The 16911-nt window shown below is 45.9% G+C and overlaps 1 protein-coding gene across 1 annotated transcript in view; it reads left to right on the top strand.

Moving 5' to 3' along the window:
* The first annotated feature begins 478 nt into the window (after positions 1 to 478).
* The window catches only part of CCDC85C (coiled-coil domain containing 85C), a 112579-nt gene continuing 96146 nt past the window's right edge, over positions 479 to 16911 (top strand). The window contains exon 1 of the mRNA XM_058806617.1: positions 479 to 1420. Within this exon, the coding sequence (XP_058662600.1) occupies positions 709 to 1420 (712 nt within the window). The 5' untranslated portion in view covers positions 479 to 708. The remainder of the gene's footprint in view (positions 1421 to 16911) is intronic.

Raw genomic sequence — 16911 nt, 5'->3', positions numbered from 1 at the left:
CCGCGCCGCCCTGCCCGGCAGGAGGTGGGACCAAGCCGCGGCGCTGCCGCCCCCTCCTCCCTCCCTCGCTCGTTCCCTCCCTCCCGAGGGCTGAGCCATTCCGGGAAGGCGCCGGCTCCCCCACCGCTCCTCGGCAGCGCCGCACCGGCATCGGCCGCCGCCACCGCGCCGGGCTCGGCCCCACGGCGCTCCGGGGCTGCGGAGGCTCAGCGGCGGCAGCGGCGGCGGGCACGGAGCGCGGTGCCCCGGCGGGCGCGGCGGGCGGCGGGCGGGCGGGAGGACAAGTGGACGGAGCGCCCGGGAGCGGGGGGGGCGGCCGCCGCGTAGTTGTTTTGCCCGGGGTAAGTTGGCCGATCCCTGCGGAGGCTTCGCTCCGAGCGTGCAGCGCTTGGCTCCCGGCTCCGTGTCGCCCCCAGCCTCCGGGGCAGGGGGGGCGCCTTTTTTTATTTCATCCCCCCCTCCTCCCCCTTTGGTTTGTGTTTTCTTTTTATTATTATTATTATTATTATTATTATGGGGTCTATGGGGGAGCAGTATTTCCAGTCCGGCGTTGCTCTTCTTCCTTGTCCAGCGCTCAACGGAGAACTATAATATTTCTTTCCCGAGATGCTGCAGTGATTTTTAGTTATAGGAAATCAGGCGAACAAAATAATCCGAATAACACGAACCATTTGTTATCCTGTGAGAGCGAACGCAGCCTAGGCACAGATGATGGCAAAAAATTCCATGGAAGGGTCTAAAGAAGACCTGAGCAAAATTACGGAAGAGGAGATGCTGAGATGGAGCAAGGAAGAGCTGGTGAAAAGACTGAGGAAAGTGGAGAATGAAAAGATGAACTTAATGGTGGAACACGGCAACTTGATGAAAGACGTGAACCGGCGGCTGCAGCTCCACCTGCACGAGATCCGCGGGCTGAAGGAGGTGAACCAGAAGTTGCAGGACGACAACCAGGAGCTCCGGGAGCTCTGCTGCTTCTTGGACGACGACCGGCAAAAAGGCAAGAAGCTGTCAAGGGAATGGCAGCGCTTCGGGAGGCACACGGCCAGCGTGATGTGGAAGGAGGTGGGCATGTACCAGCAGAAGCTGAAGGACCTGGAGGCGCGGCAGGAGACCCTCCTTCGGGAGAACGTGGAGCTGAAGGAGATGGTGCTGATGCTGGACGAGGAGCGGAGCGGGGCCGGCTCGCGGAGCTCCATCGACAGCCAGGCCAGCCTGACCAACCTGAACGGCGGCTCGGCCACCAGGGACGTGGGGGACGGGAGCAGCACCTCCAGCACGGGCAGCGCGGGCAGCCCCGACCACCATCACCACCACCTCCACCACCACAAGGCCGGCGACAGCAAGGCCGGGGCCATGCGGAGGTCTATGGATGACCTGTCGGCGCCCCTTCACCACCGGAGCATCCCGAACGGCCTCAATGGTGAGCGAGCCCCTGCCCTGCCCTCCCTGCCCCGCGCCGCTCCCCGTGGGGTCCTGGCCATTCCCAACCCTGCCCATCCTTGTGACCACCTTGGCACAGCAGCCCCGGGAGCCGGGAGGGGCACCTGTGTGCGGGGTGTGCGTTATCACTGCGTTCACTGTGTTATCGAGGTCCTGGGCTCAGGGTTGGAGCCTCTTTTATCTCCAGCAGGGTTGGTGGTTGGTTTTGTTTGTTTGTTTTGGGTTTCTGTTTTGACAAAAATCAGCCTGGGTTTTCAGGGTTAAATAAACACTGATTGTGTTCCCACTCTTCCACCTCTTTCTCTCCCCCTTTAAATATTTTGGTTTATGTTTGGTTTGTTTGTGTGCTAGATTGATAAGATTGATAAAGATGGGATGAGATTTTGGAGGCATCTGATGAAAGTTCAGGCTTATCCCACCTGTTAGCTCCACAGGTTCTCAGGGCAGGCTGGCTGTGGAGTGCTCAGCAGTTTTGGAGAGGGGCATCTCGGCTTTCCCCTGTCTCCACTTCAGAAAGAGGAGTTTTGTTTGTAGAGAAGAGATTGCTCTCGAAGGGACGCTGTGCTCACGATTTTGTTCAGGCTAGTCATTGAAGTTAGAAACAAGCTCTACAATGAAATCGTGCCAAGCCTTCTTTGGCAGCTCACATCCAAGCAAAGTTTCTCCTGTTGTCTAATAGTGATCAGGCATTAACATAACATTGAAATATCTTTAAAATGGAGATTTAAAAAAAATCTTTTAAAACCAACAAGACCAAATACATGACTTTTAGAATGTGTTGTCAAGAGGATTCAGTAGGAATCAAACCAGGCAGCAAACTAAAAAGTTCTTATATATAAGACTACTTTTAATGTTCTTAATCCTCTTTTCCCACCAAAGAGGGCTATTTTCTTTGTGGGGTGTCCTTTACCCACCTATAAGCACATAGAGGGGGATGGAGCCCCAGAAGTTGGCTCTGATTGATGTCAGCAGTGGATGTGCTTACTAGATAACCATGCTTTCAGCTCCCAGAGCTTTTGGTGTTCTTTTATATTTCTGGTGATTTGTGGCAAGTCTTTATGTCCCAGGAGACCTGAGGGCATGGAGGATTGATCAACTTGTTTCACAAGTGTTCATCCATGAACGTGCTGTTTGCAGTCCTGCTGCCCCAGTGTGTGTCAGCTCACGGCTGGAGATGTTCTGGCCACCTTGCCCAGTAGTCAGGGATTGCTGTTTTCAAGGATGATCCAGTCACCAGATGGTGCATGGTACAGCAAACATCTTTAAATGTTTGGTGTGGAATTTTTTAATCTCTCTCTCGTAGAGCTGTGTAAATCAGAAGTATCTGCTTTGTAAATCTGCAGATAGCTTCTGCTCTTGACGTGACTTGACTTTATTTTCATAAAGCACTGCTCTCCACAGAGGCTTGAAGAGCACATGACAGGTATTGACTGTTACTGTTATGGAACAGAAAGGATTCACAGCTCTGGTTTGTGAACCTTAGACCGTGTCCCTTTTAGGTGCTGGTAGCAGAACGGGACAAAGCCAGTTGAATTCTTCTGTTAACTCAGGGCTCTTGAGTACACAAAACATAACAATACCTTAGAGCTGTCCCTTCAGTCCGGGGTGACAGCACAGTGGGATACTTCACCTGGGATTCAGAGTCGCCCCTGTCAGCTCAAAAAGGGAAACCTCTGTTTCAGAGCTGGGTCCTCATTGCGCTGTGTGTGGAAATGTGCCCAGCAGCATCTTTTGGACGGGACTGGGAGCCGAGTCTCATGTCCTGCCGTAGGGTAAGGGTAGGAAAGGGAGGGTGACCATCTGCGCACAGTGCTTCCATGCCTGCCTCTGCACATCCCTTCTCATTTCCTCTGTGGGAACGATGGGTATGGGCTAGAGCATTTCACTAAAACCTGTAGGTTTTGGTGACTTCTGGTTCTGGGGTGCCTGTGGAAGGTGGTCTCTGTGAGAAGAACTGAAGCTCTTTCCTGCGAACCAGCGCGGCTTCATTTCTGAGGGTGCAACGGAGATGATCGGCACTTTTAAAGCTAATAATCCTTGTAAAGATGTAGACAAGCCTGATCTCTCCACTTAGGTAGTGAAGCTGTAAAATGACTTGAATAGTTGTCATTCTCAGATAGCATCGGTATTCAGCAAGGCCATTTCCCTGGCTGTGCCTTTGGAAATGCCTCTCAATACATATGCAAATGCAGGGCTTATCAGGCCTCTTTTTTGACGGACAGCAAGAAGCCTGGGAGTGTTTGCCTGGGACCAGCAGCAATTCTGTTAAGCCTGTGACGGTGTAGAGGAGCGGGGCAGGAACAGGTGAACATGAAAAACCACTCCAGTGAGTCAGGTGGGCGGTGGAGCTGTCACTGAGCAGCGAGCCGTGTCTGCTGTCCCTGCTCCTGTCCCTGCTCCTGTCCCTGCCTTCCTGCGTGCAGCCGAGAGCTCAGCCTTTTTGTGCTGTCCTCTTGGTGAGCTTTATTTTCCTCAGGAATAAAACAGAAGGAAGCCAGAGGAAAGGGAGTGCGTGGCCTTTCATTTTTTGGTTGTAAGCTTGCTGTTATCTCATGTCTTTAAAGCACTGGAGAGCTGAGCAGAGGGTGAACCAGGGACTGCCCGGCCAGCTCAGCTGCTACTGAAATGAGCAGCCCTGTGTGCTTTCTTAGGGAGAGGAGGTGGCTGAAAGGGTTGCAGTGCAGAATTTAGCATCTCTAGTAAGAACTCGGCAGAAGCTTTGGACAACTGGTGGGAGGAAGGTTGCTACTTCTGAGCTGCTTGCTGGAATATTTTTGCTTATGGAAAAGCTGGAAAGTCCTGAAATTGGGAGCTGGAAAATGCAAAACTACTGCCTCTGCTAATGGTATCCATTGAGCTTCACTTGTTAAGTGCTTTTCTAAAGGAGTCAGGAGTATTGTGGCTGTTCAAACACTTACAGGAAGGTAGATTTTTAGTAGAATCTTAGTGAGCAAAGGTGGGTTAAATGTTTCCAATTTTCTGTTCAGCGATCCTTGGAAGTGAGTTGTTGAACCAGGGCTTGATTTATTTGCCCCAGCGACCCACCCCAGTGTGAGGTGATGAACTCTAGATTTGTAAGGTGAATTCAGAATAAATGATGTAAGTGTAAAAAACACCCCCAACCCAACTGGTGGTCCAGCTTTGCTTCACTTTTCTGAAGTCTATTTACTTCTGCAAGTTGTCTTTCAGAAGCTGATGATTATTATTCACTCATGGAAGATAATAATTGTAACATAGTGTGAGAATGGCTAATATTAGAAGACATGTAATCCTGCTTGTTGGGAAAGTGAGAGGTTTGGTCAATCTCTGTGTGCCCAGGGGCCTGGGCTGTGGGACAGGGGCACCCCAAACTGTGGGATGGAAGCTGGCCAGGTGCCTCTGTAAGGATATGTCACAGTTCTAAACCTACCCAGATCCAGGGCAGAAATTGAGGCACAGTCACTGTGTGTGCTTGTGAGTGCTTTGGCCCTCCTTTTTATGCATGGTGTGGATCTCTGTGTGCACACACAATCTTTCTGCCCATCCAGCTTCAGACAGCTCTGTTGAAGCAGCTGCTTGGAATTAGGTTTGAAAAAGAGAATTAAAAAAAAAAGTCGGTACATTTTGTGATATTGATATTAACATGACCTGGGGGAAGAAAAACCCCTCAGGTTTATTCCCACAGGATGTATTCCTGGACTGTGAGGTATGTGGGAACATTGGGAGGATGACTCAGAGTTCCCTGAGGCCAGGGCAAGGGCTTCCACCGGTTTTGGCCTTATCTAGATCTCACTGGGACAACTGTTCATCCATCTCCAGCCTGGAGGCATACAGGCTCAACTAGCAATGTGCCCGGGACTGAATCCTGTGCATGCAGGGAAAGCTTTCGGGCTTTAGTTTTGGTTCACTCCTATCAGCTGAAGTTGTCATAGAACCTCACCTTCCACTGAAACTGTTTTTTGCTCTAGGTTCCCAAAATGGACTGGGTGGTTTCCAGTGTCTCTGACTTTATTCCAGTTGGGTGAAGTGTTAATTTTCATGCTTTGTTTTTGTAAATTGTTGAAAACATCAACAATTAAAAGTGGTCAGGGAAGCCCAGAAAGAAGCTGTGGGTACAGCAGAGAGCCTGTAGTAGCAGAGATATTAATCTATGGCCTCTTGTTGCTGTCTTCTCCAGTGAAAGAAGAATGCTCTCTTCCTCTCTTCTCTGGGTGAGGGGGTGGGAAGATCTCGAGTTGTATTGATTCCCACTTGTAGATGTCCCCATATTTACCTAGAGGGTACAATATATTGCAGTTAAAATGGTGGCAGAGAGAAATGGCTGCTCTCTGTGGGTTGGTATTGATTGGTAATGCAGCTGCCCTTCTTTGCACACCCTTAAGGCCAAAAGACTTGGTTTTATTAGTGTATTAATAATCAATATATTTATTATTTATGATGGCATATTAATGAGGCCTTTGAGACAAGAATATGCAGGGGCAGAGGCAAAAGATGAGGTTCATCCCATTTAATTTGAGATTTCTCCAATAGAGGCTTTAACATCTGCATTGCCCTGGACATCCTTTATTTGCCATGTGGAGAGAGGCACTGTGGTGTGATGATTTATGTGAACCATGTCTGCATCAAAGAGAGCAGAACTGTGTGCTGGTTGTGCTCTTTCCCTCTGCTGATGCCTGGTCAGCTCATTCATATGCAGCCATCTAAAGCCAGATGAGATCAGCCCTGTTCCAGCTCTTGTGTGACCATTGTCCACTTTTGCAGTGCTCCTGTCCTAACTCTGCTGAAAGAGAGGAAATTGCCTTTCTCAGCAGCATTCAGATACCACCCCCTTACAGTCCCTCACTGTGTGGGCAGGCCAGGTCAGAGAAAGTCCTGTTCTCTGTTCTGGAGACCTCTCAGAACTCAGTGGCTCCTGCCAAGATTAAGCACAGATTTGGTTACTTGACCAATTATTTTCTTTCTTATATCAAGAGCACTTTTCATCCTATGAAAATGGCTTTAATGTTGTTTTTTTAATACTGCTGTTTTTAACATGTTGGTATTTTTGGTGCTGTAGGCTGTTACAGACAGACTCCTTGTGATTAAGGCAGGAAATCAGCTCTGGGTTGGTACACTAGATAGGGGTAAGACCTCAGGAGAAACACCTGTTTCCATCTCTGTAAGTTCAATGTGTTCTGCTGTTTGGCTTATCAGTGCTGAGGTCTCAGATATGAAGGGTACAGCTTGAGTTTTTGTAGCCAGCAGCCATTGGCCACTCATTCAAAGGATTTCCATGGAGTGCTTCATTTGAGGCACCTTTGTCATTGTCCACTCCTGCCTTCTGCTGGGGCACTGCCTGTGTGCCAGCCTGCTTGGTTTCCAAGCCTCAGGGTAGCTGGTGTCCCTGAAAACAAGGCTCAGGATGCTTAAATTAAAATTGGGCCATATCTGGAAATATATTCTCCATGGTAATGTGTTCTAATTTTGTTTTCCTCTTGCGTATTATATAGAGATATCTTATTCTCAGCTGTCCTGTTGAAGGAAAAAACCTTGTATTGATTAAAAGACAATTTTCTATGGGCCTTTGATGGAATTATCCACTTACCCTCATTGAAAGCAGTCAGAATAAGGGAAGTAGCCTGTGCTGGTTACATGTAAATGATTTGGTCCTCTGGAGACATTTCATCAAATAAAGCTGAGGATCGAATTAAATGGTGATCTAATGAAGTGGCAGGCTAGGAGCCCAAAATGCAGCCCTGGCAGGTGTTACACCTGATGTGTGTGTGGAGAGGAGAGGCATGAATGCCAACACTGACAGAGCATTGCATCTGAAAGCTGAAGGGTTAATACTTTGTGGGGACAAGGGTGCCTGCATCCATGCAACCTTGGGAGTGCTGTGGGCCTGCCCTGGGAGGCGCTGGGCTTTTTATCTGCCCCACAGCATGGCTGTGGCCTTGCTTGCATCTCACACAGACATTCCCATGGCAGGGTCTGCTGACATTGTCTCCTTATAGCATGCTTCTGTACTGGGGCTGCATTTTGGAGATGCTCTGGGAACAGAAAAATGGACAACAGCTGATGGTAGGTGAGATGGGGTGAGGTGCTTAAACTGGCAAAAACATCTGGTATACATCAGGTGTGGAGTGAGGCTAATGAGAAACATCTAAGCCCATTTAAAATTCAGCTAAAATGCTTGAACCCAGAAGGCTGATGTTCTTTCCACACTCAGAGGCAGGCCTTAATGCATCCCACTGCAAAACACACAGCGCTGCTCTCCTGGAACAGAGACGGTTTGGAGGCTGCACATCCAGTTTTCCTGCGAATTAGCTGCAACTGGCTGGGTTTGCTTCTGCATTCTGTATTTTTAACCTGACTTTTTGTCTGCCAGCCAGAATTCATCCTGCCCTGTCGCCAAATGTCATCATCCCCTTGTGGTTAACTTGCTGCAATTCATGAAACACTTGGCTGCCATAAATAGTTATGTGCAGAGGTTCCAGTGCGCGTGGGGCGGGCAGAGCGGCGCTGCGAGGCACTCGCACACGAACATGTCCACCAAGAGAAAGTTGACCCACTTCTGCAAATAGATAACTCCTGGCAGAAAAAGTAACACTGTCTCAGAGAATCTATCTTCCCCTTGCCTACTGAATTGTGAAGCAAAAAGCAAGCCAGCTCCATCTCCTGAATTAGCGGTGATGTGAGCACGGTGCTCCCCATTGAAACCGGGGTGTGTAAATCGGCCCTTGATCTGAGGAGGGCTTAAAATGGCCACAATTTGGTCGTGATTTTCTTTTTTTCAGTATAATGAAAGCTTTTGTTAGTGAACGAGGTGCATGGGGTTCAGGACTCAGCTGCTCTTAGGCATTAGGAAACATTTATCACCATGGCAATTGAAGGCTGCTGGGCAGGTTATTTTGAACACTTTTCTAGTGACTCATGTCTGGGTCAAGACCATTTGTGCCAGGTTACTTTAGCCCCTCTACATACAGGTGTATATAGTCTTCTTTCCCTTAAATTGTTTCTTGCCTTGCTATTTTGCTTCTCTCAGGGAACTCATTGCTTGTTCTGCCTTATGTCTCCAAGATGGTGGTTCACCTTGCTCAGAGCCTCTTTGTGAGGGTCTTTGTGACCTCAAGTCCTTGTGAAGTAGATTACAGGTTAGTTTTAACTGGCTTTGAGACTTCATGGATCTTGCAGTGAGATTGAAGCCATCCTAAATGTGATGTGAGTTATCTCATTGTGTGCTGGGGCTCTCTAGGGCTTGTAGGACGGGATGTCTCCTGTTTGCCCGGGGTGGGAGGGCTGTCTGCAGCAGAGGGAGCACCGTGGGTGAGTCGGGCTTGTGGCAGCAGGGCTGTGGCCAGCTGCACGCTGCAGCGGCAGGGTGACACGCTAGCTGTCTGCTGCGGTTGTGTCAACGCCGGCTCGCTGGCAGAATTCGTTCAATCAAAGCTGGAGTGCTCTGAAAAGCCCTTCAGACTTTGCTCCATCCCTGGGCTCTGTGCAGTGACACTCAGGACTGCATGCATGCTGCCTTCCCCCCATTTCAGCCCAAACTCCTGTGCTGCTGGGGTTTCATTCATGTACAGCTGCACTGGAATGTCTGTGAGAGGTGAGAGATGAAGTGTGGGGAGCAAATGGATGGGGTAGGGCCCAGGCTGGGAAGCAGGAGGAGATACTTAGCTGCTCTTTCAAACCATCTCCAGGAGAGTAAGATCAAACCATCTCTAGGGGTGCCTGTGCCTGAGGGTTTGATGGCTGTGTCTGACCTGTCCTGCATTCCCAGGACAATGAGAACTCCCTGGCTGCCTCTCTGTCCCTGTGCTGTAGAAGATCCATGAAGAGGAAAGAAGCAGGCAAAAGGACTACTCAAAGTAGAGCAGCAAAACCAAAGCATTGTTTTAGAAAAGAAGAGAAAAGAGAGCATTTCCAGTCCCCAAAGTGTAATATTTCTATGGAAATAGCAGGAAGAGGCTTGCTGTCACTCTCTGATCTAGTGGGACTGACTAGATTTTGTTTGTTCTTTCCCACATCTTCCATCATCTCTGGATCATCTGAAGACAGGTTGCTGTGCATCACAAATGCAAGATTCCTGGTTTCTGACTTTTGATTAAGTGCTAAGCAGTCTCTGGAGGACTGGCATCTATCTTTCATCTGCAGTTTTTTACTTGCTAAGGTACATTTCTCTCACTCTATGACACTTATTGATGATGCCTTGTCCTTTAAATGCCACTTCTGTGACACTCTGCTCCTGGCTGTGACTTTTTATGAGGCCATGGACTGTTCAGTGCTGTGGCACATCTCAGTGGCCAGTGAAGTTACTGTGGGACACTGTTGGACTTGAATGAAATTGAGACTTGGACTCTTTACACTTGCTTTGGTATTTTTTTCAAAGGAAATCCAGAGTGTCTTTAATCTCCAACAAGGGAAGTAATCTGTCCTGTTTAGGCAATGTTCTGCTTGATTTTTGTGTTGCCAGAGGACTACTGCTGGTTATATACATACAGGAATTTACCATTTTCATGTTGATGTTTTCACTGTTTTCCCCTCATTTTTCTTTTTAATAGGATCTAATAGAATAGATTCCAGGACAGTCTACATGAAAGTCTACTTTTATGGAGTAGAGTAACATCATCAGATGCTAATGGAGTATCAGTAATTAAAAACAACTAATTTTGGTTGATGCTGAATCTTTTCCAGCTCATAACAAAGGTGTTAAGAAAGTCTTATTTTAATGTACAATCTTAAAGGGCTATTGTGATGCACAGTATTCTTTTGTCTTCTTGGTTTCCTTTTCTTATCTCCCTTACTGGGATTTACAGTCTCATATTTATCTATTTCCCAGCAGCTGAATATAACTTTGATCTATGCTTTGGATCTACGGAGCTTTTAATCCCTTTCCAGTGAGTTAAAAGCTTGTTTGCTGTTGAATGTGATACATAGTTACAGGTTATATGATCTCCACCAGCGGTTCATGCATTGCACAGGGAGGGCACGTTGTGAAAAACTGATAAAATGTTCCCTTGTTCATTTTCCTGATTGCAGCTGAAACCCAGCATGGGAGTCAGTCAATCATTCACTCCTGGTCAAACTGCTGATACAACTGTCCTTTGCTGTTACAAATACCTCTGCACTTGCCTGCTTTAGTTCAGTTATTCATTCATTTCTCTGTGAGGCTTATTTTTGAGGCTGAGTATTTCAGTCAGTGCAGCAGCTTTTCCATCTTTCAGTTCTGCCAACATTTACAGGGTTTTCCTTTTCCATCCTTTTAACACCTTTTATAAATAGGAATCAATTTTTAAAGCCTGTGTGTTTGTTCCTCTTTGATGTCTTGAAGCATGATAATATATGCCTTGTTTGTGGAGATCTTCTCTTGCGGAGTGGCTGCAGTTTCCACCTCAGGAGCAATAATGGTTTCTGCAGCTCTGTCCTCCAGGCCATGTGGGTGTAGCTGCACGTGTGTGACTGTGTTCAACCATCCTCTGAAAGTTCTTTTTGAGTTTAGGTGCAGCTCTTTGCTTCCTGGATTCTGAGCAATTAAGCTGAAAGTCTCTCCCATGCTTGTCTCCTGACCTCTTGTAACAAAATGCAGTTCTCTTTTTATGACATCAGTTGAGACTCTATTGCTTTAGATGTAAGCTTTAAAATAACAAAAGGATGGATGGTTTTGCAAGTTAGAGCACTGGGCTGGGACTCACATTTGGAGTGCTGTCTCATTGTTACGTGGCTTTCTGGTGTAGTCTTTTAGCTAACTTCTGTGATTTGTGGTTCTCCTTTTATACAACCAGGATAATATATTTCCTTTGTCTTCCCCAAGTTTACTGTGGTGCTCAACAGAATTAGACCCTTGCCTCAAATGGGGCCTCTGACCATTGCTATGACACCAGTGATAACAAACAGGTTTTGAGTTATACTGACCTAGCAAGGAAGTAACTCCACACATTTCTAATTCCCAGTTTTGGAGTTGCTTCCAATCTTTTTTCAGTTTTACTGGGATAAAAGCACTTTACATGTTGGGTTGCTTCCCTCTATATTGTATATACTTCTTGGAACCACACGATGATGAAGTGTGGTCAGTCTCTCAGCACCATAAAAAACCAGAAACTTGTCAAATAATAATTCTCTCAAATGAGAAGACAAGCAAAATCAGATAAAAAGCAGGGTTTGCCTCTCCACAAACATAGACAAGTGCAGAAAGATGCTGCTGCTGTCACAGCAACAGGCTACCTTGATATCTTCCAGAGAGTGGACACAGCATTTGTTGTTATTTCAGCTCATCCCATCTAAGTTGCCCAGCTGAATATCATGCTATCTATATATGTGTATTTGAAATGTGTATTTAAAATGTTTATCTGTCAGCCTAGTACAGTTTTGACTGGGGTGAAGAATCACAGCTGTGAAGCAGAAGGGTCCTGCTTGTCACGTTGCTCCCCATGTCACAGCTGTAATTGCTGAAGGCACTCTTCCTCTTTCCAGTTAAATTCTTACCTGATCCCTTGATTGCTTTATTTCTGATGCTGGTAATTTGGTAACTCCTAATGAGTCCTGACTGAAAAGTCATCAAAGTCATTCTTGGGTGTGAACTCAGAGTTTCTTAACCACATGGGCTTTTATTTCCATTTGCGTGGTGGAATTGGGAGGGAGGATCTATTTGTCAGCGTATCACTGACGCCTTAGGAGGGTGACAAGACCACAGTAACTCTTCCTAGGCAATTATGTATGAAAGGTTGTCAGTATGAGTAGTATGGGAAGTTAAAAGCCTTAATTTTCATTTGGAATTGAAGCTCTAATGACTTTCCACTCCCACAGCTCATAAAGACCATGCTTCAGCTTCTAGTTGACCAAGAAAAAAAGGGGAGGGGACATCTATTGTTTCAGACTTTTTTGTGCAAATTTTTTATGGAAAACCAGATTTATGAGTCACTGTTCTTAGTATAAAAGATGATTACTGGTGTATGAACCTCAGAAAAGTGACATTTTATGACTTTGCCACTAGCCACACAATTTTGCTTTCTCTCTCTTCAATTAGTTAAGTAAAACAACATCTTGGTTTGAAAGGACTGATTTTATTCCTATTTGTTGTTTGCCTTATACACTAATTATTTTCTCTATGTAAAGCTAAACAGCAGAGAGGGGAAGAGAAAGGATCATCCCAAATGAATGCTCTCTAATTTTCAAAATGATGGGTGTAGATCCCATGGGGTTAAGTGAAGTGTATTCAGTCACATCCCTCTCTTGCAGCATAGTAAGGAAGAGAAACTGGATCACGTAAATCCTTTTGTTAACCCTAGGAACATAATTAACTTCCTCTGGAAATTTGTTCTTTAAAAACACAACCCTCTAAACATCAATGTTGTTTAATCTGTGCTTAAAAGTAAAGCTATGTTTTTATACACTTCTCTGTGTTATGTTGTTGTGTTATTTGGTTTTTTTTTCCCAAGAAACAAGGGAGCATTTTGTATCTCAGTAGCATCTGCTGCCTCACACAAGCGAGAGCCCAGGGCAGGAGTGTTGGTAGAGGTGGCATGTGCAGGTCACAGTCCTGCTCTGGCTCTGTAGCAGCAGCTCCAGAGCTCTCACAGTGCCAAGTGATCCAGAGCATGTTTGTCTTTGTGGGTCCACCAGGGATATTGAAGGGCATCTTCTGATCAAAGCACAGGTGCTCAGCATTTTCAAGTATTGAGTATTCTGAGAGTGATGCAGGCTTCATTCTTGCAAGTGGCTGAGGTGATTAGCTGATTTTCTTGGCCATGGGGCTGTGTTCTTGAGAAAGCATTGCTCCAGAGCTGTAAATGCCCTCTGTCCATAGCAGCATAGGTCAAACAAGTTTTCTGATCCCACAGCTCTGGAGACAAGTTTGCTCAGAGACCTGCAAGATGAGGGATGGATCACATAAACAGCAGCTGATGCAGTTGTTGGAAAGGCCTCTATTTTTATTTTCTTCTTGTTTTCGTCTTGGCCAGGTTGGACAGAGAAGGTTTTCAATGGAAGATCTGCTCTCCTGTGCTTCATTCTGCCTTATTTGGATAAAAATTACGGGGTTGTCCTTTTTAAGTTTTTCTTCTAGTTGGCAGTGTAAAGTGAAGGAGAGATAATATTTTTGGGACAGCCTTGCAACTGCCCCGTAAAAGGAATGCTGTATAAAGAGTAATACTCCCTGACTCTGTTATGTTCAAGGTTGGCCATATTTGAATTTAATATTTTTTTTCGCAGGAGAGATTTCATGTGTGAATTTAAACCAAAACTGTGTCATGCACAAAGGGACAGGTTTCTTCTGTTGGAAACAACATCTGTAGAGCTGGAGGGAAGGGCTGGGCTGCGTGGAGTGTGTCCTGGCATGGGGAGCCATGGAGGTGCTGACTTCTGGAGCTGCTGTGGGAGGGTAGGGAGCAAGAGGGCAGTTGGGGGCAAAACTTTCATCAAGCTCAGATGAAGCTCTAATGCAGCCCTTGTGTTGTGCTGAGGGGAGAAGATGTTCTCAGTGTGTGAGGAATGGGCTGCAAGAGCTGCCTGCCTAGCTCAGGATGGGGTTGGAGACCACCACAAAGGGATGTGGCAGCAGCTGAACGAGGGGATGGAGTAAATCACTGCAAAGATGTGGTTTGGGAGCTAGCTGTTAAAAATAACAGCTGATTTTGTTGAACTGGATTGAACTCACTCCAGCTCAGCATTGATGATGGTGCCTGGAGCTATTAAGATTGTATTTTGATCAGCAAGTCAAAAGGAAGTGTACCACTAGTTATGAATACATTTTCAGAATTACAAGCAAAGGAGATCTCAGAATAATAATGGGCAGAAAAAGTTGTCTGAAGGAACCAGTTTCCTTGATAAATGCTGGAAGAGGTGTGGACCTGAACTTTGCACTCCTTCCCATATCAGCTTTTTAAAAATGTGCCAACAGATCTAGAATCTGAGTTTTGAACTTGTTAAAATCCTGAGTAGACATAATGCAATATGGCAGGAAAACCAATAATGTTGAGGTTTTGAAAATACAAATGGTTCAGCTGTAGATGTGTGATGTGGGTTAAGAAGGGTGTGTGTGTCCTGTGCTGTCTGTCGTTGACCCAGTTGGTTATTCAGTGATGAATTCTGATCTGGATGTTTCGAATGACAGATCTGGGTTCTGAAGTGCTGATGATTAGATTAGGACAGTGTAGTAAACCTTAATGGTGCATGAAGAGCTACTGCTGGATTTGCAGTAATACCTACTTTTCTGCCTTAGAATAGCATGAATAATACTTTATGGTTGTATAACTCCTTCCAGACAAGGAGTCTAGGAGTGCTTTGTAAACGCTAATGAGTTTGGCCTCATAGCATATTTATAAGCCTGAGAAGAAGCATTATTCCCCTTTTTTACAGTTTGGATGTTGAGTAGCCTAAGTATGCAAAGAACATGCAGCAGAGCTTTCATCTGCTGACCCTCAGTCCTGGGTCTGCAGGACTTGCTAGGCTTCCTAAATGTGCTCAGAAATTTACTGCAGATTCATTCCAGAAAAAAGGTTGGGGTGTTTTGCAAACCTCTGAGTGTCCTTTGTAAAGCATAAGGCATTGTAATTATTTGATGATAATTTCGTGCTTGCCGTTTTGTTCTACAGCAGCAGAGATTGAAATTAATCCTCTGCTGGAATGAAATCAGATTGGGCATTATGAATATTGTTTCCTTGCCCAGAACAAAGAGACTTAGTTAATGTGAATGCAAACTTCTGTTATCTTTACGTGGGAGTTGCAGGTGGGTAAGGAATGTGAGGTCAGGGGGATTGGGAGCAGATAATTGCCCATGTCAAAGGGCAGTGAGAGTGATGCCTGTGAAAAACGCCTTGCAAAGTAGGTGGGATCAGACACTGCAGTGGGCACACTCAGATCTTTCCTTAGCAGCTTTCTCAGATGTTCATCCCAGAATGTCTGCATTATTTCTACAGATTCATGTAGTGGGATATTCTGCAACATGAGCCCCATGTGGATTGTGGATAAATTTTGTAAATGTTTTGGTGTGAATTTAGTGTTTGGTGACACATGCTGCAAAGACAAGTCTAGAGGGATAAGTCCCTCTTTAGCTGTAGGATAAACATATGCAAGCAGGCATTTCACACAGTGCTTTCACATCCCTGACCTGAAAAACTGCTTCCAAATCTCACAGCTTCTTCATGGACTGGAGACCAGTGAAGATCAAAGCAAAGAGTCTATAGAGTTCTAGATGTGGAGATGGTGATCTCCATGATGTGGTGGTTAGAATTAGCAGCATTTCTGGTCTGATAGAATGATAAAATAGTCTGGTTGGAAGGGACCTTTAGAGATCTTCCAGTCCAGCCCCCCTGCAATGAGCAGGGACAACTTCAACCTGATCAGGTTTCTCAAAGCTCCATCCAAACTAACCTTGAGTGTTTCAAGGGGTGGGCATCCACCACCTCTCTGGGCAACCTGTGCCAGTGTTTTACCACCCTCATTGTAAAAAATGCCTTTCTTAGATTTAATCTAAATCTACCTTCTTTTAGTTTATAACCATTATCCGTGTTCTATCCAAAAAGGCCCTAATAAAGATTTTGTCCCCATCTATCTTATAACCTCCCTTAAGTACTGAAGACCACACTGAGGTCTCCCAGCAGCCTTTTCTTCTCCAGGCTAAACAAACCCAACTCTCTCAGCTTTTTCTCTTGGAGAGCTGTTTCAACCCTCTGATCATTTCTGTACCTCTCTTTTGGACCTGCTCCAAACATGGACAAACAGGTTCATGTCTTTCATTTGTGAAACTGTGTTCAGTGTGTTGCTGCACTTCAGACCTGTGTATCACTGAATCAAGTGCCATTAAAGCAGTTGCCTCTTCCTTATGACTGGATTTCTGTCTGATTCTGGTATATGAAATGCTATATTGGCATGTGACTTTTTCCTTATCTGGTTACTTCTGGAACACAGCTTAGCCTTAGCTCCTCAGCACAGAACAAAAGCTTTCCTGAAACTGTTTGCACATGGCTACGAATAGAAACCTCAGGTGATTAGCAAGAGGTTTTGGCAAGTCATGCAGATACAAGGGCTATTTCAGTGTGTGATGTGGCATCCTTGCAGAGCTGGGGGCAGGAGCATCCTGTAGGGAGGCTCTAGTTGACTGTGCAGTGCTTAATCTTTCTAATACATCCCATAATGTGTAGTGGAAGATCTAGATAATGCAAGAAAACAGTTATTTATCTGGGATTAACCTACATAAAACATCTACATTGAGCAGAAACTAGGCCAGAACACCACTCAGTCTGATGAGGGGTAGTTGAGGGACCTGGGGAAAAGGAGGCTTAGCTCCTTCGTGCTCTCTACAGCTACCTGAAAGGAGGTTAGAACAAGGTGGAGGTTGGTCACTTCTCCCAGATAACAAGCAATAGGAAAACAAGAAATTAGCTTAAGTTTTACCAGGAAAGGTTGAGTTTGATATTAGGAGAGATTTATTCAGCAAAAGGGTTGTCAGGCATTGGAATTGGCTGCCCAGGGAAGAGGTGGAGGCAGCATCTCTGGAGATGTTTAAAAGATGTG

The sequence above is a fragment of the Ammospiza caudacuta genome, chromosome 6 (assembly GCF_027887145.1).
Source record: "Ammospiza caudacuta isolate bAmmCau1 chromosome 6, bAmmCau1.pri, whole genome shotgun sequence".
In the NCBI taxonomy this organism is placed as follows: Eukaryota; Metazoa; Chordata; class Aves; order Passeriformes; family Passerellidae; genus Ammospiza; species Ammospiza caudacuta.
The sequence above is the reverse complement of the archived record's forward strand: the minus strand, read 5'-3'. Positions and strand labels throughout refer to the sequence as shown.